This window comes from Typopeltis vanoorti, chromosome 16, assembly GCF_054136105.1.
Source record: "Typopeltis vanoorti isolate ZY-2024b chromosome 16, IOZ_Tvanoo_1.0, whole genome shotgun sequence".
Lineage (NCBI taxonomy): Eukaryota > Metazoa > Arthropoda > Arachnida > Uropygi > Thelyphonidae > Typopeltis > Typopeltis vanoorti.
The window spans coordinates 37,942,372-37,965,127 of record NC_143564.1 but is presented as its reverse complement, the minus strand read 5'-3'; the positions used below and the strand labels follow the sequence as shown (position 1 = coordinate 37,965,127).

Genomic DNA, 22,756 nt, shown 5'->3' with positions numbered 1-22,756 from the left:
ATTGTTGCCTGCTTGTTCATTCTCCAAGTCAGGACTACATGGTTACTCTCACCAGCAAGGGTAAAGTATATCATCTCAGTCACAATTGGATCCTCTGATGCTATGACCAAATTCAAAACTTTTGATCCTCGTGTTCCCTCCAGTACATGCTGTCTAAGACAGTTGTCCCTGCAGAAATCCAAAAATTCAGTTCTATTATTGCTCCATCCCTTCTCCTCTGCCTGGTTGATATCGCTATAGCTGAAGTCTCCCATAATGATCACTTGCTTTTGCACTTGCCAAACTAATTTGCCTAAACATTTCCTGCTCATCACCATCTATATTCCCTAATCTGTTGCAATAGCCCACTAAATATCTTGTCTTATAAACATCTATCTCACACCATTTACACTTAAAGCCATTTGTGTTTTTTCCATTGAGACTCTCCACTCTTAGAGTGCATAATTCATCTTTTATCATGAGTAACACTCCATCACCACATTTATCTTACCTATTCTATTGAAATATGCTATATCCTTTGATCTCTATCCCTGTTAGAACATCCTACTCAGTTAACCAAGTTTAACTGATACCAACAATCCTTGGAGAGACTGAGTGAATCAATGCCACAGACTCATTCACTTTATTTGTAATGCTTGTAGCATTTGTATACAGAAAAGTCAGTATTCTTGTAGCCATTATTATTCCTGGCATACTTCACCTGGTTCTCTAATATAGTATTCATTCCCTCCTTTCTCAAGCCTCTATCCCCACATGAGGCCATTTCTGCAATATTTCACCTATGCAATTCTAGTTTCCTGTCCTGACACATTCACTTGCCCAGAAAATAACAGCCTCTTCAAATGCCTGTGCCTTTCTGCATTCATACATAATCCATCTCTTGTATACAGCTCTCTATCCTGAAATGTACTCCACATATCACAGTCCTCTTTTACTGCACATTCTCACTGTCATCTCATTCGGTGCATCACACTCACTATCCTTGGACACATTTCTGCTGCATTATCTTTAACATCAACCTCAAATCTCACACCGCATGATTTGTGCTATCTCTCAGGTCATTCGTCTTTCTTTACTATCATATCCTCTACAGCTTCACCCCTCTTCACTGCAATTGCCTCACTATCATTCCACCAGAGAAACACTCCTTTGGCACTCTACTCTGTACACCCTAAAATATCAAATCACCATACATGACACTCCGAGGAGATTCATTCATCCTTCTCTCACAGGCATTCCTTGACTCGTACAGCTACCAATCTCTCTCTTGTTTCTCTCCCATTTCCTTCCTCTCTCTCTTCTCTCCATCCCTTGCTTTCACACTCACTTGGCTTTCTGCAATTTCTCCTCTTCCACTCTCTCTCTCCCATTCTCTCACCTCTCTCTCTCTCTTCCTTGCTCTCTGATGGTTTGCTTCTACACACTCTCTCTCAACTTTCTGCAGTTTCCTCTCATCTCCTGTCTCTCCTAATCTCTCGTTTGCTCTCTGATGCCGTTCTCTTACATTCACACTCATTCCTCTCACACTAGTCATCCTTTCTATCCTTCCAAGAACTTCAACCCTCATCAACTCAATCTTCATTCCTTCCCTCTCCATTCTCAGCAGTTCTATTTCTCTCTCCATACATTCAGCTTTCAATTTACATTTGCACACACAGTTATAGCTATCAGACAAACCATCTCCATCTGCTAAACTGCCTAACGTTAAATCCACATATACATAAATCCACTTTAACTTTCTCTCCGCCCTCCAATACACACTACTGGCATATACAGACTGAAAATCATTTGTTTACAAAGCACTATCTCTTTTGCTGCTAAATCCTGAAATTAAGACACTTATGTCTTCCAGCACCTACATTTCATGCACACATACACATTCCTGTCTCACACCTGCCACATTTTTCAACAACAGAATGCATACATTCCACATGCATAGCAAGCTATAAAATCATCAACTATGCTGCGAATAGCATAGTTTTAAATGGTTGGGGTTAGATGTAGTGCTAAAACTGGCAGCTGCCATGTTGAATACAATCGATACATGTGGAGACAATACTGAGACAGTAAAATCCTAACAAAATACCAAATAATCATACAAAAAATCATCAGTTTGAATAGTGCAGACTGTTCAAACTGATGATTTTTATTCATCAAATCAGTATTGTCATGAAATAAACACAATAATACCTATCTGTTTTTTGTTTTTTTTTAACAGCTTGCATCTTCTTCATGCAAGCAAAGCAACTTATCCCTTAGAGATTGCTTTCCTAAAAGACAAGCACTTCATGTCACTTTTCTTTGACTTGGAAAAAACATATGAACAGCTCATCAGTTCATTATACTAAAAAAATCGGTGCAACTTAGAGAAAGAGAGCCTTCTCCACCCTCCCCCCTTTTTTTTTAATGAAAACTTCTTTCTAACCAGATCTTTGTTCCCGTGTGAGATTGATTTTTTCCCAATTCTTTCTTCCAGAAGTGGAAGTCTCACAAGTTTGCTTGTGAGTTTGCAAGTTTGCTCATGAGTTTAATGCCATGTTTGCTATCAACTGTAACTCAAAAAAGAATGGCTTTTTCCCATCCATAAGTATTGCCATCTCTGTTGATGACTACCACCTTTTGTCATTCTTACAGTACAAGAATTTACTGAAAGAAAGTTGTAGCAAGCCATCAACCATGTTTCCTACCTTGCTTGCAAATGCATTTCACTATTCACAACAAAAGAATTTTTATGTGCACTTTTGGCAGAGATTTAATCTTCATTACTTCTTTGACTTATTGTTGACTTAGCATTAAGACTATGACAAATAGTAATTCCAGTGGCAACATAGGCAAAATTCTTGGGACTAGAAATTTTACATTTCTAGCTTGCTTATGTCAGCTGAAAGAGGTAGCATAGAGCAACATACATCTTTGCAACCTGTTTTCTTCCTCTTTGAGTGTGGGCTTTGCTTCCTCTGCACTGATCACTTTTCCAATTGAAGCTTAAATATGGCTGACAGGTCTATTCCTCTACTAGAAACATTGTATGCTATTGGTTAATTCCTATCTACTGTCCAATTATTTGAACTCAGCTGGTGCATTTTTAACATTACCTTTTCCATGTAGTTATGGTGAAATGTGAACACTCATCACTGTCATTTCAATACTAGCAGTTCTCTTTCCAGTAGGTTGAAAATAAAATCCCTGCCAATGAATCTTTAAATTTATTAAAGACAGGTATGAAATAAAAAGAGAGACATCTATATACAAAAATGAAGTTTATTGATAATATGAAATTATCTTAAAATACATATATTTTGGACTTAATTTAATAGTCCATCATCACTGACAAAAGGAAGATTCCAATGATAGAATTTAGTAATGGATTTCATGTTTGTGCCATGGGCTATGAGCTAGAGATAGCAACTTAATATAATTTTGGGTATTTTAATTTGTAATTGAAATGTAGTTCTCATGTACCAAAGGTTGTAAACCTATAGTACTTCAGGACTATAGGTAGGATAAGATTTTTTTCTTAATTTTTGCATTTTTTACATAGTATGGAAAACCTACTCAGAAGATCAAACATGAAATTTTTGCAAGCCTCTTTAGGCCTTTCATTAGGCAGTGAAGATCATCTCCTACCTAAAGACTATCACAAACGTCTATGCCCATGGCAAGATGTTTATGATTGTCATTTATAATGGGGTATTATGTCACATGTTTAGGTGGGAGATGGATTTCATTGCCTAGTGTGGGACCACCACCCTGCTCATTAGAGGCTTGAAGTGGCTTGTAAAAGTTCCATATTTGGTCTCCAGAACAGGGTTTGTGGACCTGGTAAGAAATAAATAAAAATACAAAAAAAAAATAATAATAATAATAGTAAATGTATATCTATATATATATATATATATTTTTTTTTTTTTTCAATTTCAATTTCTGAATCTTTATCACTAAATCATTTTATCAAATACATTATTCCTTCATCTGTTGATATCCCTTAAGATTGATTACAATCCTAATTGCAACAATATATATATATATATATATAAAATCAATAAAAAATGGGGGGATCCTTAACCCACCCATAGTACAAATGTGCTATAAGTTCATGAATAAACCTCTGGAAAGTGGAAGCCACATAAAAAATAAATAAATAAATAAAAACAGTGACATCATATGATTCAAAAAAATAGAATATTATATATCTATGTGTGCAGGGGGCTCCAGAAATCCACTCATTCACTTGCCACAGGAATTATCAGAAACAAATGGCAAGTGAATTTTCAGCCTTATTCTAAATGCATTCAAAATATGTTATTTTTTTTTATGAATAATTTACATGTTAAAAAAAAAATCTCAGTTGCTGTCAAGTTATTGAATCAAGGGCGATTGCCAACAAATTTGTTAAAGAAGTTTTATTTCCGACCAGAAGATAGCATCTTATCTAATTTATTTAATAAGTTAATGATTTCTTGGTAGATCATTTGTATGAAGATACACTCCATGATGTGTCTCATTGCTGTTGTTTAAATATGAAGTAATTCTAATATATGACAACAGATGACACTGATTATGTCTCCTGTGTTATGAACTGAAGTCTACCCAGCTTTTGCAAGTTAATTTTTAAATAGTCAAGAATTCTCAAAGAACATTTTATTTTGCATAATTTGCAAGCCATTACCATTTTCCTACAAAAATCAGAGACACCATTAAACAGAATTTAAAAATATATATATAAAATAAAAAAAACATTAATTTAAAAAGATTGATTTTCATTTGTTTCATAGCCATCAGTAATACAGATGAATTTATATTCTTCTGGAAAAAAAAAGTTTATTCTTCTGAAACAGTCATGAAGTCTGAATCAATGAAAATGTATCTCTGAAATGTGATAGTTGTTCTGTTGAATATGAGTATACCGAAAATTAAGCACAGATAATACCATGTAGGTACTACCTGGAAAGCCTTCAAAGAAATGAAAGAAACTCCAAAGTTTTAAATACATAGTCTCTCTGTTCGCAGTGGTATTCACATAATGCATGCAGAGAGATATTTTAATGTTGAAAGAAAAATAACTGATAGATGAAGGAATAATGTATTTGATAAAATGATTTAGTGATAAAGATTCAGAAATTGAAATAGCATGTTTGGGGTTTTGAAGAGAACTCCCAATGATGGTACTAGCCCTTTTCATTCTTTCATGCTTTTCTTGACATATTCTTCACTCTATTTCTCCTGTGTCTTTTTTTTATCTCAGCATATTTAGTCTATCCTATGTTCCAGACTACCATTACTGGGATCCAGTTCCTTGCAACTTTGTTTACCTTTTGATGTTACCTGTGGACATCCTAAAAGGGGGATCTGTTAGTCTCACGCTACTTTGGCCTCTGCTTCGGCAAGACAAGTGATACTGGATGGCCCAGCCAAGATGAATCGGTTAGCCTGCAAGGGTGTTACAGTAAGTCTATTTCCCCTTGGTCCTAGGACCAGGCCCAAAGCTTGCCATTCTGCTCATATGTTATCTGGGGTAGCCCTGGCATTTCACTCCCAAGCACAGTCATTGTTTGCTGGAGATGTGCATCCATTTGTGGGTGAGAAGCTTTGGCACCAAACTAAACTCTTCTTGAGAATGAACAACTCTTCATCCTCTTGTTCATCAGGATGCCCCTCAACAACCCCCAACCAGGTTTAGAAATCATTTTATCATCAACATAAAATCATTGTAAAAAAACACCAGAAGCTGCAATAAATACACCACTGTCCTTAATTGTACACTCAACAGGTGAACACCCACTTGTAAAAATGTCACTGTTCTTCATCCAGAAGGGTTTGTAAGGGTTGGCATGATCTCCAAAAAATTTTAAGAAACTGTGTTCAGCGATATCCTTATTAAAGCAGTCACACAATCAGAAAAAAAATTCCATGCAATATCTATTGCAGAACCACAAAAACTGGAAACTTTTCTAGAGGTTTAATATCAGAGTAAAACTTCCTTAATGTTCCTAATGAAAAAATATGCTATGAACTTAAAGACCAGGATGTGACTGCCATAAGAAGAATCCTGATATGTAGGTGGGCATATGGTTACCATCATGGGATATCCCTACCTGCAACAACCCAAAACTAGCAACATCTGTCAGAGCAGGATATCTCAACTGTCCAGTATAGCTCTGTATTCCAAACCCCATATTGTGCTTTAAATGTTAGAAATATGATCACTCTCAAAATGCTTGTCATGGCTCTGTATCAGTGCTCAGTGTGGCAGTAAAAGACATTAGAATAAAGACTGTAAGAGCAAAATGCCAAAGTTGGAAGGAAGAAAAGGAGATACAAAAGTTTAAAACAGCACAGTGTATCATGTATTAGGAGGCAAAGATGTAGTACACCACAACAGTATCAACAACATTCACTAAACTCGCTTATGCTGAGAAGGCATCTATAAAGAAATTGTGAATAAGAATCCAAACCCATATTATGGAATTATTACTACAATGGAATTGTCACTGATTTTGACAAAACATAAATGATATTATGGCTCTCTCTTGCAGAAATATAAGCAAATATTTTTCTACCTGCAGGAAAGATGCCTGAAGCCAAGTGATGACCCAGCACTACAAAATGTTACCATTATTCATAAGGATAGGACATGGAATGGATCTGCTAATGGAGGAGTAACCATCTTGTGGGCAATCATAACTCCTTCCAGAAAATCCAACTTAGCATCAATGTAAAAGCAGTTGCTGTTCAACTCTCAGTCAGAAATAATGATATGCTGCACCTGTCTTCCTCCTGTTGCAACTTTTGTCACAGATGTGATATCACATTTGCCATCCCCATTCACTTTAATGGAGACTTAAATGGATACAACATTCTGTGGGATAGTGCCTGAACCAACATCCAAGGAAGAGTTGTTGATCGTATGCTCAACAACAATAATCTCTCCTTCTTAAACACAGGAAATAACACCTTCTTGCATTTGCCTACCTCAGTGTTTGCTGCTATCAGCTTAACTATCTGTTCACCCTCTCTTTCCTACTGTTTAATTGGGAAATTGATGCCAGCCTATTTGGGAGCAATCACTTTTCCAATAATATCCACTTTTTCAGTGGATAATATGGAATACAGTGGATACAACATGAATGGAGATTTGCTGGTCTGCATGGGCAACTATATTCTGCATCATGGTAGAAAATTGAGCAAGCTGACTGACCCACTTTTTCCTCATAGCAGAATTCGATTCTGCGGCAGGCCATTCATATCCTATCAGTGATGCAATGAAACATGTAACAGAGTGTATTAGAGGAGCAGCCAAAATTGCAACTGCTAAAACATCATATCAGTGTCCACATTTCCCTAAGCCATGGTCGAATGATGATTGCAAAGCAGTCAAAGAAGCAAAGAAAGCTTCAGATATTTTCTGCAGGTACCTCACAATAGCAGACCTAATTGCTTTCAAACATACTCATGCCCAGATTAGATACATCCATTTGCTAGAGACAGACAGAATCCTAGATACAGCGAATTCAGCCTGAGTGAAGATTTGCTGGTCAGACCAAGATTAATTCAAGGGAATTCTTCCACTAAAGGCAAGCAATATGAAGAATACTTGTTTTAGGTTGAAAGTATTGAATAGTCATTGCAGCAGAGTGACTGTTGCAAAGGATATAGTGGAATTATTGAATGAGCACCTTATCAGTGTATATCATGCTGGTGTAAATGATGCCATTCAATTTGTAGACAGGAGGCAAATATTAGGAGAAATGGAGGTGAAAAAATCCGAGGTGTATTAGGTTTTGATTGGATTAGATATTTATGAAACTGTGTGAAATGGATGATATATCACATCTTTTTAAGGAATATGCACAGCAGTTAGCTATGACCTTGACCTGGTTATTTAATGAAAGTCTTGCAGTGTGTAAGATCCCTAAGGAGTGGAAAGAAGGCAAAATATTACCACTCCACAAGCATGGTTTTAGGACAAGAATTTCTACTTATAGACCAGTCGGTATCACTGCAATTGTAGTCAAGCTAGTGTTGGGGAGATTTGTTAGTAATAGAATACAAGATTGGGTTGATGGATATAGTATTCTTTATGTGATAGTCAGCATGGATTTTTTAGCAATTTACTTACAATTTCTGATAAGGTAACAAGTGTGTTAGATAAGGGAGATTTGTATACAGTGATATTCTTGGACTTTGCAAATGCATTTGATAGATTACCACATGATAAGTTAGTGTGCAAGCTTTAGAGGATGGGAATAGATAGTATATTCATTATTAAAAAATTATGGAAACCACTACCATGTTATAGTAAAACTTCAGTTTAATATAAACCAAAGTAATCACTCAATGTTTTGACATTCATATCAAGGTCATCATCTGAAGTATACACATACATATTAAGAAACAAGCTGTGTTTCAATCAGGGCTGGTCCGAGAGTATCTGACACCCCTAGGCAAAGAAAATTTTAATCAAGATTTTATAATTTTTTTCGAAGGTTGTAATTTTCCCCCGGACTATGTAGCAAAATATGGCGCCCTGAAGTCTTAGCGCCCCTAGGCGATTGAATAGATTTGCCTAATGATAAAACCGGCCCTGGTTACAATCTACAATACAAGCATTGTGTGTTCTTTATATAGAAAACCCTTCTATGTAAAGAACAAACAACACTTCATAAGCAAAATTGAAAACAAAATGCCTGACAAAGATGATTTATAAGTAAGTTTTGAAGTTTTTGTCCTTTTCACAAATGTCCCAATCAGCGACACAATTCTTCCCTTACAGAACAAATTTCTGACTGATATTACTACAGCTCTCTTTGACAACCTACTATGTTCTGGTTACTTTGTATGGCAAAATAATTTTTACCTACAAAAAAAAGATACAGCCATAAGCTCACCACTATTCGCCCACAGTTACTAACTTTTATATGGAAGCTTTTGAGCAGCATGCTCTAGATTCCCTTACTTCTAAACCTACAGTTTGGCTTGGTTACGTTGATGATGTTTTTGTAATCTGGCCACGTAACCACCAAACTTTAAACACTTTCCACTCACCTAAACAAACAACATGAGTGCATACAATTTACCAATGAATTTGAAAATCAATTTCAATAATAAATTGTTCATTTCCAGTTCTCTGTTGAACTCTTATTTGAGGACTCTAAGCAATAATTCAGCCCTTACTGGCCACCATCTATACTGTTTGGTTCTAATTTATTAATTTATTTGTGAGTAATGACCTGAGAGCATGTTGCTCTGTAGCTTAATGTTAATACATCCCTAAATGATTTGTAACAAATAATAAAACTCTAGCTTTTATGTAGTATTTTTTTTTTTTTTGACCACAGGTCAGACCAGTCATATTAATGGTTGACCAAATTTGTGTGAGTTTAGCATAATCTGTAGATTGTAACACAGCCCGTTTCTTTGTATATGTATGTGTATTCCAGATGATGACCTTGATATGAAGGTCAAAATGTCAAGTGATTATTTTGGTTTATATTAAACTGAAGTTTTACTGTAACACAGTAGTTGTTTCCATAATTTTTTAATAACGAATGTTGACACCATGTAATTATGAGAGAAAAGATAGCTTATTGGTTAGGTAGATTGGTGACTAGCTCTAAACAGTACCAACAAATTGTGTGTGATGGAGCATTGTGTCATAAAAGGATGGTAACCAATGACATACCCAAGGGTTCAGTTCTTGGGCCCCTGCTGTTTGACTTGCTTGTAAATGATATACCTCTGGACTGACTGAGGATGTTCAGTTGTTTGCAGATGATGCAAAGTTGAAGAGAATTATAAGTAGCACTGCTGATGTTTAATTCCTTTCAGGAAGATTTGAATAGACTTTTGACTTGGACAATGGTGTGGGATTATAGTTTTATTATTTAAAAGTGCATGGTGTTGCAGTTTGGAGTGCAGAAATATAAGACTGTGTACTATACTGTTGGTACCATAGTGCAGGAAGTGGATGATAATCGAAATGATTATCATCTGCTAAGAGCTGAAAGGGAGGTGATGTTGACAGTTGACTGAAGTTTAGAAGGCATATTGCAAGTGTTGCAAAGACTGCATGTTGTACTGCTGCTATTGTGAGAAGTACATTAACATATAGGCATAAGGAGGTAGTTTTGCCACTGTAGGAAGCATTGGTCAGCCCACACGTGGATTATTATGCTTAGATTTGGTCACCTGGTTTTCATTGTGATGTCAAAACATTGGAGAGGGCACAGAGAAGAGTGATTAAGCCAACATCAAGACTCTGGAATGCTGGCTATGGAGAGAGAGATTGAAGAAATGCAGATTGCAGAGTTTGGTGAATAGGAGGGAAAGATGTGATATAATAGAGATGGTTAAATTAGTGAGGGGATTTTATTGGATTAATCCACAGGGGATTATAAAAAGAAGGCAAGAGGAGAAGAATCAAAGTTAATCATTAGAGGCTATGTAAGATTGATGTAAGAAGAGCGATGCGAGGTGTGGATTTTTGACATGGAGAATTTTGAGGACATGGAATGCATTACAGGAATATGTTGTTAATGTAGGGAATGTTAAGGATTTTAAGATTCAATATGATAAATATGTTCTCAGTAGTTGAATGAACTTCCCACAATGAGTCTGCCAACTCCATGGAGTCTAATAATAATAATATTTATGATATCTTTTATATCAAGATCCACCAATATCATAGAAATATGGGACAAAATCCTGAAAGTTGAAAGGCATATATTCTGCCCACCAGCTCTCTATCCTGTAACATAATAATTGCACAGTTGTTCTGTTTTCTTTGAATGGCACCAAAGAATACAATATGATATTCATCTTCTGTCAGACCAGATAATATCCATTATGAGATGGTGAAACATCTTTCAACATTATCTATGGATCAATTGTTGCATCTTTACAGTAGAATTTTTTGTAATAGCATGTATCCAGATACCTGGCAAAAGAATCATTATTGACTTTCTTAATCCAGGGAAGAATCCAGAATTCCCAAATATCTACTATTCAATTGCTCTGACTAGCTTCTTGCTCAGGATTCTGGAAAAAACTATCAACTCTTATCTTGTCTTGTTTGATGCTGCTGAACTGATGTAGCCCATCTCTTACTTATGAGTATCATGTGTAGCATGTTCTTAATTCTTCCATCTGGTGATTTCCATGCATGCTTTTTGCAGTCTTTTTTGCTGGAATTATGTATTGCAAATTACTATGTCATGTTTCAAGCAAATTCAAGTGTTCTTTCTCCTTTTTCATTGCTTTCTCCACATACATGTTTGTCCATTGTTCTCTCCTATTCTTCACCACTCTTTCCAATCTTTGAATTCCAATCTCATGAAATAAATAGTATATCTTTCTTTGATACTGATTTCAAGGTTATTTCCATTTGCTATAGAATAACTTATTTCTTCTTCAGTACTTTCTGAAGTGGATGAATAGACGTGAGCTTCTTTTATATCATGCTTACATTTCACAAACCCTTTCATATCACATATCACAAACCCTTTGTTCACTTTTAAATGCTAGAAATATGGACATGTTATCAAGACTATCTGCTGTGGCGCTGCCTAATACTCTTTACTGCTTGTGCCTGTGGCAGCAAAAAGCATGAAAATAAAGATTACAGAGCATAACACTAAAATGCTAGCTACAATAGAGATTATCCAGTGTAATGTGCTCACAAAAGGTGGAAGAATGATAACAAGGTTCTAAAGTTCAAGAACAGAATGCACCATATCAGGAGACAAATTGATGTGTACTCTAGCATCTAGTGGAAAATACTCTTATGTTGAAAAAGTAATCATAAAGTATGGTTATTTTATTATGGTATTATATAATGGTGTTATTTACTTATAGTCTAAAAGAGCAAATCTGAAGAGAAAAAATGAATATGGCCTCACTCCCAAAGACACACCAGAAATGTTTTCACTACATCAAAATCTATTATTAATAAAATAATGGGATGCACCAAAAAGAATTAAGCACCTACTTTGAGATCCATTAATAGAGAGGATGGATCCTTCTGTATCCCAGAGGGAAAACAAAACTGTAAAAATATCCAGTGTCCTGGATGAAGTTGAATTTGATAATATTTGGATATATTTTTTAAGGAGGCAGAGTTGAATACTGGCCATATGCATCCCCCTCCCAAAAAAAGGAAAAAAACCAAGGCCAATTAAAATGCAAACAAACAAAAAACGCATAATGCCAGATGTTAGATAGATCTACCAAAATAAAATAATAAAAATATTCTTACAGTGAAATTGTCATTGATTTCACAAAACATAGTTGACATGAAAGCCCTCCTGCTGAAGTATAAGCCACAGAGATAGGGAACCAAACTGAATTTGAATCAATGAAACTGATAAAATTTTTATTTTTCTTGGATTTAATTTTAAATTTAAAAAAAAAAAAAGAAAAAAAACTTCAACTGATGTTTTTGGAAAAACCTAAATCAAAATTTGGATCTGAGTCTGAGAAAAACCAACAAACTCGAATCCAAATTTAAATCAATACAAAATATCATTTTAAACCAAAATAGAGTGACTCTTGAACATGACATCAATGTGAACAGTTACCAGTCTCCCTTCCATTACCTATGTCTCTACAGTGCCTTCCACACGCACATACCCACCACTTGGACTCCCTCTTCAAGCACAGCTGTGGTAGTATGATTATGCACCAGCTGACTGTATTACCACCACTTGGACTCCCTCTTCAAGCACAGCTGTGGTAGCATGATTATGCACCAGCTGACTGTATTAAGTTTTTTCACTTGGTTAGAAAGTAAATTAAATTTGACAAGAAATTAATCATTTTTTAATTCTTTACTCAAGTATAAGCAAACAGAATTTATGCATGAAGTATCTTCACTACTAAGCTACTTGTATATAGGAGCAGTTGGCATCACATCAATTAATATATTAATAATCACGTTAATATCCCATAATGTGTTTTGGAAGGAAGTGTGCTTTGCATTAATGAACACTGTAACGAAGTGAAAAAAGCTTTGTACCACTGTCTCTGATTCAGAGTATTTCAATAATAAGGTGATACATATTTTTACTACTTGTGTATTGGAAATATATCACTTCTATATTAATTGAACCTTGGTATCTTCCTGGGTCTAGTTTCCACCATTGAGACCTTAATAAAAACCTTTTTAAGGAGGAAGGGTTGAATACTGACCATCTGCATTCCCCCCAAAAAGTTGCTAAACATTGCTACACATTGCTAAAAATGCTACACATTGATGTGTAGCAATGTACACGTCTGAAAGGAAGTGCTTTGCATTATGGGATACTGAGGCAGTCGATGTGAAGTCAACTGCTTCTTTATAAAAATAGTCAATAGGGAAGATGCTTCACATGCAAACTTTATTTGCTTACACTTGAGTAAAGAATATAACAAGAATAAAATTTCTTATCAAATATTATTTAATTTGCAGCTGACTGGGAATCCTCCTGGCACATTAACAGGTTTGGACCCGTATACTATCTGGCAGCTGGCCTGTTGTGTCATCATTTTTACTTGTGTACCCTTGAAATGGAGAAGGATATCACTCTTGCTGCTTGAAGGGGGGGGGGGGGGCAGAAACTGAAACCCCTGGAGGACAAATATAGCTTTTGCCAGTTCAAGTCACCAACAGAATCAAATGTAAGGATCATATGAAAGGGTGACAATGGATAGGGAGATAGTTGACTTTCAGGAGACGTTACTAGGAATGCTGAAAAGGACACTGACAGAATAAGAATAAGCACATCTTACTAGCTGTATAGTAAATCCTATGTACTTTTTTGTAAAGCATTTTCAAGAAGAACAAATTAATTAGAAATTACAGTGATCAAATTTGGTATTTTTTTTTCCTTTTAGCTCAAAAGTCAACCTGTTTATCAATACCTCAATTTTATTAGTTAAAATTTTTTACCCCCCCCACACACACACACCAAAAAAAACATTTTTTTTATATGTGAAGAATATAATGTCTATAATATGCAATACATTTTTTTATGTTCTTCAATTTTCTTATTTTTATTTTTAGGGAGCTGTCTCTTGACAGTGTTTTCACAACAGGTGTAACTGCAGATTTAGGATATAGTGAAACACCTACACCTTCTCACACGTTGGATGGACCTAATGTTCAGAAGTCAGAGTCTTCTCCAGGACCTGTAGATACAACTTTGTCAGGATCTCCAAGTAATGATTCATCGGAATATTCAGAAGAGCCAAGCTTGAGCGCCAATGGTGATTCTGAGTGAGTTGGCTGTTTTTTTTTTATTATTAGTAGGAGTATTTTTGTCTTTTTCTAGTGCTTTTTTGTAAACTTACTGGGGCTTTCATATGAATGTGTGATTTGGTTTAGTCACTTAAAAAATTTTGCAAAATGTTATTTAATTAATTTATTTTTCAAAATCATTATTTCTAAGAAGAGAAAGTGAAAACAAATAAATATTACTTTAATTTGCACCATAGTACACTCACTTACTCATACTATATCAAACCACCAGAAATGTCTCAGCCAAAGCCTGTGCTGTTTTAAAGGAATTCTTTTTTTTAAATATCACCAATGTTTTGTAAAGGAAATTCACTTTAGCATACCTACCACTATAACAAACTCTGACTCTGGACCAATATGAGTTTGCTATAGTGAAAGTTAACTAATAAAATATGAACTTTTAACTTTATTACTTTCAACTATAATTTCCAATCTCCCAATTGTACAATATTTAATGTGCAATTTAATGTAAAAACCTAACCTAATCTAGTTGAGTGTCTGAATAAACATTTTTTTACTATCAAGTTGTTCTATGCAGTGAATTAAAAAAAAAAAAAAAAAAAAAAAAACACTTGCCATGAGTTGCCATTTATTACTTGTTGAAGATATTGCTGAAGATGGTAGATATCTTTACAGCATGTGATTTCTTGATTCAAAGCCATGGTCAGTGATGAATATTTGTAAACATTACTGAATTGTGTTAGTATGACAGTTTTTTTTTAATATGGTTAGGGTGATATGAAGAGAAATGCAAGTAATTGCCAATATTTGTAGGTGTGTGGTGTACTTTAGTGTTAATATGATGATCATTTCTAGTTATGGTTTCAATTTAAAAACATTTATTTATTTATCTTTCTCATTTAATACAGAACTGTAATCTGTGGCTAAAGGTTGCGGAAAATTTTTTGCTTGGTTACAATGTTATTATTATTATTAACATCTGACCTCCACAGAGTCAAAGAACTCATTGCATATGATCTTCACTTTCTCATGTAAAAAGATATTTGTAGGTGTGTGGTGTACTTTAGTGTTAATATGATGATCATTTCTAGTTATGGTTTCAATTTAAAAACATTTATTTATTTATCTTTCTCATTTAATACAGAACTGTAATCTGTGGCTAAAGGTTGCGGAAAATTTTTTGCTTGGTTACAATGTTATTATTATTATTAACATCTGACCTCCATAGAGTCAAAGAACTCATTGCAGATGATCTTCACTTTCTCATGTAAAAAGATTATCGAAATGTGTCTTAAACCCACCACACTTTTAGACAATGCATTCCACTCACCAATCACTCTCCATGCAAAGAACCTCTGCTCACACCCTCCTTTTACAGCTTATAGAGATGGCCTCTCATTTTATCCTTGCAGCTCTCTACTCTATGAAAAATCTCCTTCACATTAATCTGGTAACAATCCCCTCACAAACTTATATATCTCAATCATATCCTCTCCTTCTAATATGTGACAAGAACATATATATTATAATAAATTTAGTTTAATCTTTTATCCAAGTGTAAGCAAACAAAGTTTGTGCTTGAAAATATCTTCAGGACTGAGGTAAGGTAGTGCAACACCAGGCAATTCCAGCCAAAGGTGGACCAAGCTCTCATCACTCCTTGTCTCAGTATCTCCCATAATGCAAAGCACATCTCCTTGCAGACATGTATACTGCTATGCATTAAGGGAAGGGCCACTACCCAGACTGGTTTCAACCTTTATTGAGGTCTCGTCAGTGGGAGGCAGACCCAAACGTGGAGATACTATGCAGAAGCAATAGGCGAGGTCATATTTACCTATAGGAGTTGCCAACAGGTGTACCACCTTATTATTGAATTACTTTGGATTTAGAGAAAGATGTTGGAAGTTTATTTTTCACTTGGTTAGACTACAATTAATTTAGTTTAATTCTTTATCCAAGTGTAAGCAAACAAAGTTTGCACCTGAAAATATCTTCAGGACTGAGGTAAGGTAGTGCAACTCTGGCCAAAGGTGGACCAAGCTGTGAAGATATTTTCAGGTGCAAACTTTGTTTGCTTACACTTGGATAAAGGATTAAACTAAATTTATTATAGTCTAACCAAGCAAAAAATAAACTTCCAACATATATATTCTTGTTTTAATCATATACACAAGCACTAGCATAAGAGCAAAATAACTTCTCAACTAGTCTATTTCTATTATAGAGACCATTGATTTCACATCAATTGCCTTAGTGATTTATAAACACACATATATATGTGGCCACTAGTTGGCAAAGATAAGTTTCTTGTTGAGAGAGCTGTGGAAAGATAAGTTTAAATTTTATATTTGTGTTTAGCGATATTGATAATTTTTTAATTAAATTTTGTTGTATGTTGCTTGGTAGGTGGTGTTTGATTTAGTTAACATTTTTTATTAATTAAATTCTCTGTGTCTCTTGTGTATGGCTTTGAAAAATGATCAAAATGGCAGTGAGAAGTAAATTGACACGAAATACGAATGCAAGTGGCATAGGTTTTTTTTTAAATGTTAAGGCGCCATGAATGCAATATTTATGCTTGGGTAGAGACTGAAGATGTCTATGTGGAGAGGATAAATAGGAAAGTTGGAAGAGCTTAGGTGTGCAAGAAATGTAACATGCTTATGGATTACAAGTTGTCTTTGAATGTGAGTAAGCAAAAGTCGGAGCAGGGATCATGAATGTAGCTACAGAAGTAAGCAAAGTTGATGGTTGGTTGAGTGCATAAATGACAATGTAGCTGACAATAACAATAAAACCCTTCAATTGCTGGTATTTTAGTGGTGATGAGTGGTAAGACAGCAGGTATATTAAGTAGCGAAAATGCTATTGCCATAAATTTCACTTGGTAGAACAGGGGGGGGAAGGAGTGTTGACAAGGTGAGCAGTGGTTTCTTTGCATGGAGGGTGATTGAACCATGGAATGCATTGCCTGATAGAGTGGTGAAAGCATGAATGGTGAATTAGTTCAAGGAGTGCTATGATAAACTTTATGTTTTCTAGGATTGGCCTCTCACAATGAGTCTTTTGACTCCATGGAAACCTGAATCATAATAATAATAATAAGTTTTGTCAATCCACTGCTGTATGAAGGCCTTTCCAAGATTACTCCAAAATTGTCTGACCATGGCTCTCCTTTCCCATGTCACTCCTGCAAATCTGATCATCAATCCACCATGATTTAGTTTGGCATCATAGTCGTTTTTCCTCTCGTGGAATCCAATCCAGTACTTTTTTTGTTCCATCATTGACCTTGTCTTCGAGCAATATGCCCAGCCCATTGCCACTTCAGATGTTTCACTATGACTTCCTATGACATTAGAGACTTTTGGTTTGATTTTTTTATCAAATTTTTATATTTTTTGTGATATCAAGCTTACTTCTTTCCATACTAAATTGAGTTGTTCTTAATTTTTGAATTTTCTTAGCCTTTAGTGCCCATGTTTCACACCCATGTGTCAATAGAGGAAGAATACATTGGCTAAAAACGTTTCTCTTCAGGCATAATAGTAGTTGGCTTTTGAACATTAAATGTAATTTTCCAAATGCTTTCCACCCAAGCATCGTGCATCTTTTAATTTCGTCCATGATATTTTGTTTCATTGATATCTGTTGTCCTAAGTATATGTAATGGTTTACTTGTTTAATTTCCTCATTATTGATTTTTATTATTTCTGGTTGGACATAGCTATTGAACATAACTTGGGTCTTCTTTAGGTTTATCTCTAGGCCAGCTGTTTTGCTAGCAATTCGGAGTTCATGGATACAAGTCTGTAATTTATGCACAGTTGAAGTAAAGATAACTATGTCATCTGCAAAACCTAAATGGCTTAAATATCTTCCATTTATCTTCAGACCTTTCCCTTCCCAATCAAGGTTTGAATATTTTTTCTTTGCACGTTATGAATAATTTTAGAGATATTGGATCACCCTGTCTTTATACCTCCCTGTATTTCCACAGTAGAGATGTTTCCATTGAAATGATTTGCTGCTGTGGCATTGGTGTATGCTGATTTGATGGTTCTGATATATGGCTCCTCCACTTGTTAGTTTCGTAATGCTTTAAGTATTGCACAGGTTTTTATTGAATCAAAGGCTTTTTCATAATCAATAAAACCAAGACATAATGATAACTGATATTCATTACACCATTCAATGACCTGCTGTACAACTTGAATTTGGTCCATTGTACTAAAACCATTTTGAAAGCCTGCCTATTCTTTTGGTTGTACTAGGTTTATAGTTGTACAAAAGCCTGTGAGCTAAGACGTTTGTAAACACTTTGTAAACCACTGATAGTAGACTGATGGGTCGGTAGTTCGTCAAGCCCATTGAGCTTTCATCTACCTCACCTTTTTTATGTATCAGAATTAGGGTAGCCTTTTTCCATGTTCTTGGTACATCATTTTTCTTCAGGCATAAAGGAAATAGTTCTGCTAAAAGTTTGTAGATTATTTCTCCAACTGTTTTTAGAAGTTCAGCTATAACTCCATCCTCATCTGCAGCTTTCCCATTTTGCAAGCTTTGGATGCTCCACATAACTTCTTCATTTAATTCATCATCCTGATATAATAATGAGTAAAATTCTTCAATTCTTTTTGCTGTAGCATATCTATCCCTGGTTATGATCCCATCTTGTAGTTTCAGGGAAACCATCTGTCTATTGCTCTCCATCAATTGCCGTTTTGCTTTTTTGAGACTGGTTGTTTTCAATTATTTGTTGTATAAATTTAGAATTGAATTTTGTTATATCTTCCATGATACATTTTCTGATTGTTTTGCACAATTCAGTGTATTTAATTTTATTCTGTTATGTTATTTGATTGTATCATTTCATTTAGTTTCTTCATAAGCTGTTTTGTTTCTTCAGAAATTTTGTCATGTTTCAGTTTTGTGGTACCAGCTATTTCAAGTGAGCATTGTAAAAGGTTTTGGGTAATAATGTCATTACTTTCTGCTGGACCAGCATTGTCATCTATAATAAGATTTTTAAATCTATTGCTTAGTTCATGTTGGAATATATCTTTTTTAATGTTGAGTTTGTATACATCCATGTGTTGCTTTGATCTTCGAAACATCTTTCTTCTTTGTAAATAACTATTTGGGAACATTGATCAAGTGTAAACAGTTAAGTATTTTAATACTGACTAGTTTCACCAAACTTAAGCTGTTGGCATCGTCAGGGTACAAGCACTGAGGTTAAAACATATCACAAAATAGATCTTAACTGTAAATTCTAAAAAATTATAGTTACAAAATAGCATTGAACATGAATAATACACGTATCACGTATACATGATTTACTAGTTGTTGCTAAGGAACGTTCTATAGTTAAAGTTCATTTCTTGTGTGTTCAGAGATCTAATCAGGGTTTTCCATATCTCTGGAAGTATTAAACTTTGGTTCCTGTTAAGGTTATCTGTAGTGCATGCGACTGTGGCTACTTCTTTAAACATTCGAGAGCGGTAGTCTTCCTCTATGTAAGGGGTACAACTTTTGTCCCACCCAATGATATGGTTTGTTATGGAGAAATGTGATGACAGGCCTGATATGTCTTGTCTGTTATTTTTAACATAACCAGTGTGTTCCTTCTGCCTAATCTCGAGGCTTCTCTAAGTCTGGCCAATGTAACTTGAACCACACGAGCATGGGATATTATAGAATCCAGCATACTTATAGAAAGGATGGATGTCTTTTGGAAATCTTAGTAGTTTACAAATTGTTTCTATAGGTTTGAATGTCACTCTTATTTTGTGTGGTTTGAGGAGATTAGCAAGCTTGTTAGAGATACTGCTCACATACGGGATGGCGATTGTTGTAATATATTGAGTGTCTTCTCGTTCTCTTTGTGGTGGCTCAGAGAAACGGATTTTGTTGACGAGTCTTCGTGGGTAGCCATTTAAAGCAACGTTATTAGATATCAATGTTAATTCATCTTGGAGGTCCTTTTCATCTGTTGTAATGCAGACAACTCTTTTCTTTAGTATGTGTACTATGCTGAGTTTGTGAGAAATGTGGTGTGAGGAGCTGAAATGTAGATAATCTCCTGTATTCGTAGGCTTCCTGTAGACTAATATTTTCAAAAGGCTATTAACTTGCTTCTTAATTAAGATATCCAAGAATGGTAGTTGTTTGTCTTTTTAAAGTTCTAGAGTAAATTTTATTGAATGATGAAAGGAGTTGATTTTATTGAGAAAATCAATTAGGTCATCTTTGTTGTGGTTCCATACAATGAAGATATCATCTGCATATCTCCACCAAATTATTGGTTTAGGATTTATTGAAATAGAATTTTATTTTCTAGATCCTCCATAAATAGGTCAGCACAAGAAGGTTAAAGGGGGCTACCCATTGCCAGGCCAGTCAATTGTTGGTAAATAGTTTTGTTCCAAGAAAAATAGTTTGAATTTAGGCAATGATTGTACAGTAAGGTTATATCTTGTGGGAATAAAGTGCCCAAGATGTTGATAACTTCCACCACAGGAACGTTTGTAAAAAGAGAAGTGACATCTAAGCTTACAAGTAGATCATTTTCAGATATAGTAATGTATGGATATTATTTCTGGGAAAACTCCCATGTTACTCCTGTTAACAAACTATTATATTTAGGGCTATTTTCCCTGCTTCTGTTTAGGAGTGCCCCCTGTTTAAATGCCATTGGCTTTTTTACTCATGGATTCTTAGGGCATTGTAGATGTATATTTATCAACAAATATATGTAGTATAAAGGAAGAGAAATTTACACATACCTTTTTCTGGGTGTTGTGGCTTTTATTCTTTCTGCGATGTCCAAACTACTGTGTGTGTGGGGGGGGGGGGTAGGCAATGTAGGAGAATTAAATAGAAATGGAAAAAACCCGGGTTTTTTGAATACTATATATATATATATACATATATATTATATTATTAGGGATGGGTGGAGTGTTTTTTTATATTTATATAGGGTGGGAAAGGGTGAATGGGTTGAAAACAGCAACTGATTTTTAGAAGGGGGTTGACGGGGTGCGGTGCGTTTCGACCATGCTTGGTCGTCATCTGAACACATGGAGGAAGTGGATGCTATGTCAGGTCAGGTAGGTGTTTCTGCTTTTGAGGTGTTTGTGTTACCGCCTATTGGTCAGGGTTGTGACCTTAATTTTATGTTGTGAAGCTTCCAAACCTCAGAGATTATATAGGGCCTGTGGACGTTTATAGAGTTCGTGTCACATTTTATGGCTATTGTTTCTGATATTCTAAGCATTGCTTCATTGTCTTGTCTGTCTACTATGATGGCTTGTCGATCTGCGGGTATGTTCAAGGGCATGAACAGCAGGCAAAATAGCTGTAAATACAATAGATATAGTAATGTTTTTTAATTTATCCACAAAATGTTGTGAATTTCGGACATAACTCTCAGAATTATGGATATGTTGTTGTAAGAGTTTAGAAAGATGCTTAAACAATAAGTAGGTAGGTGAGTTAATACCATCTATAATGGGGCGTAAAGGAATATCATCTTGTGAACTTTTGGAACCCCATAAAGTCTTGGAGTTAGGGGGTGCATGGATTTTAATTTTTTAATTAGATCTGTTGGCCAGTTGATCATATTGCGTAGTAATTCGTTCGTCTCATTGTGGTTTTTTAATGTACAATCTTTCGTTAAGATATGGTAAACAGACATGTCCAACAGTAGATTGTTGACTTTATCCTCGTAGTCCTTGGTGTTTAATATCACAGTACTGTTACCCTTGTCTGCCTTAAGTATTATGATATCTTTCTTTCTCTTCAAATTATGAATGGTTCTTCTATCTAGAGAGATGAAGTTTTGGTATGGGGTTCTAGAAGAGGATAGTATTATGCAACTTTTTAATCTGAGGTCATTTGCTATGTGTGGTGGTAATAACGAGATTGCTTTGTCCAAACTCCAGGTAAAATCTACTTTTGGTATCTGTTCAGGTGTTATAGCATACTTGAAACCTTTTTTGAGGATAGCGAGTTCAGGTTTGGTTAAAATGTGATCCAATAAATTAAGAATAACTTGGTTATCTGGCAGAGAAGGTTTGGACTTAATATGGTTTGTATATGTTGTGATGATGTTTTATATGATAATGTGATGATGATGTTTGATATGATGTTTTCCTTTATTATAGATTTGGAATGCATCATGATAAAAGGCTTCAATTTCTTCATCAGTATGACTTATTGTTGGTGTATAGACTTGGATGATCTTAAGAGTGTATCTTTTTGAGATATGAACAACAATACTTGCTATTCGATGAGATATACTGTCAAATTCTATTATGTTCTTCAATTTTTTGTCGATCATGAATCCAACTGCACTGATTCTTTCCTTATCTTGGCTCTATTATATAGTATGTCTCCATTTTTTAATTGAAGACTTTCTTCATCATTATGTCTAACTTCACACAGTCTGAGAATGTTCCATTTTAGTAACTTTAGCTCGTCAGTGTTTTTCAGTTAGCCTTGCTTCACTTGCTCAGA

General features: G+C 35.1%; 1 protein-coding gene across 1 annotated transcript in view; it reads left to right on the top strand.

Moving 5' to 3' along the window:
- The window catches only part of tweek (transmembrane protein KIAA1109 homolog tweek), a 1,221,702-nt gene that overhangs the window by 796,563 nt on the left and 402,383 nt on the right, over window positions 1-22,756 (top strand). The window contains 1 exon segment of the mRNA XM_090406645.1: window positions 14,039-14,251. Within this exon segment, the coding sequence (XP_090262771.1) occupies window positions 14,039-14,251 (213 nt within the window).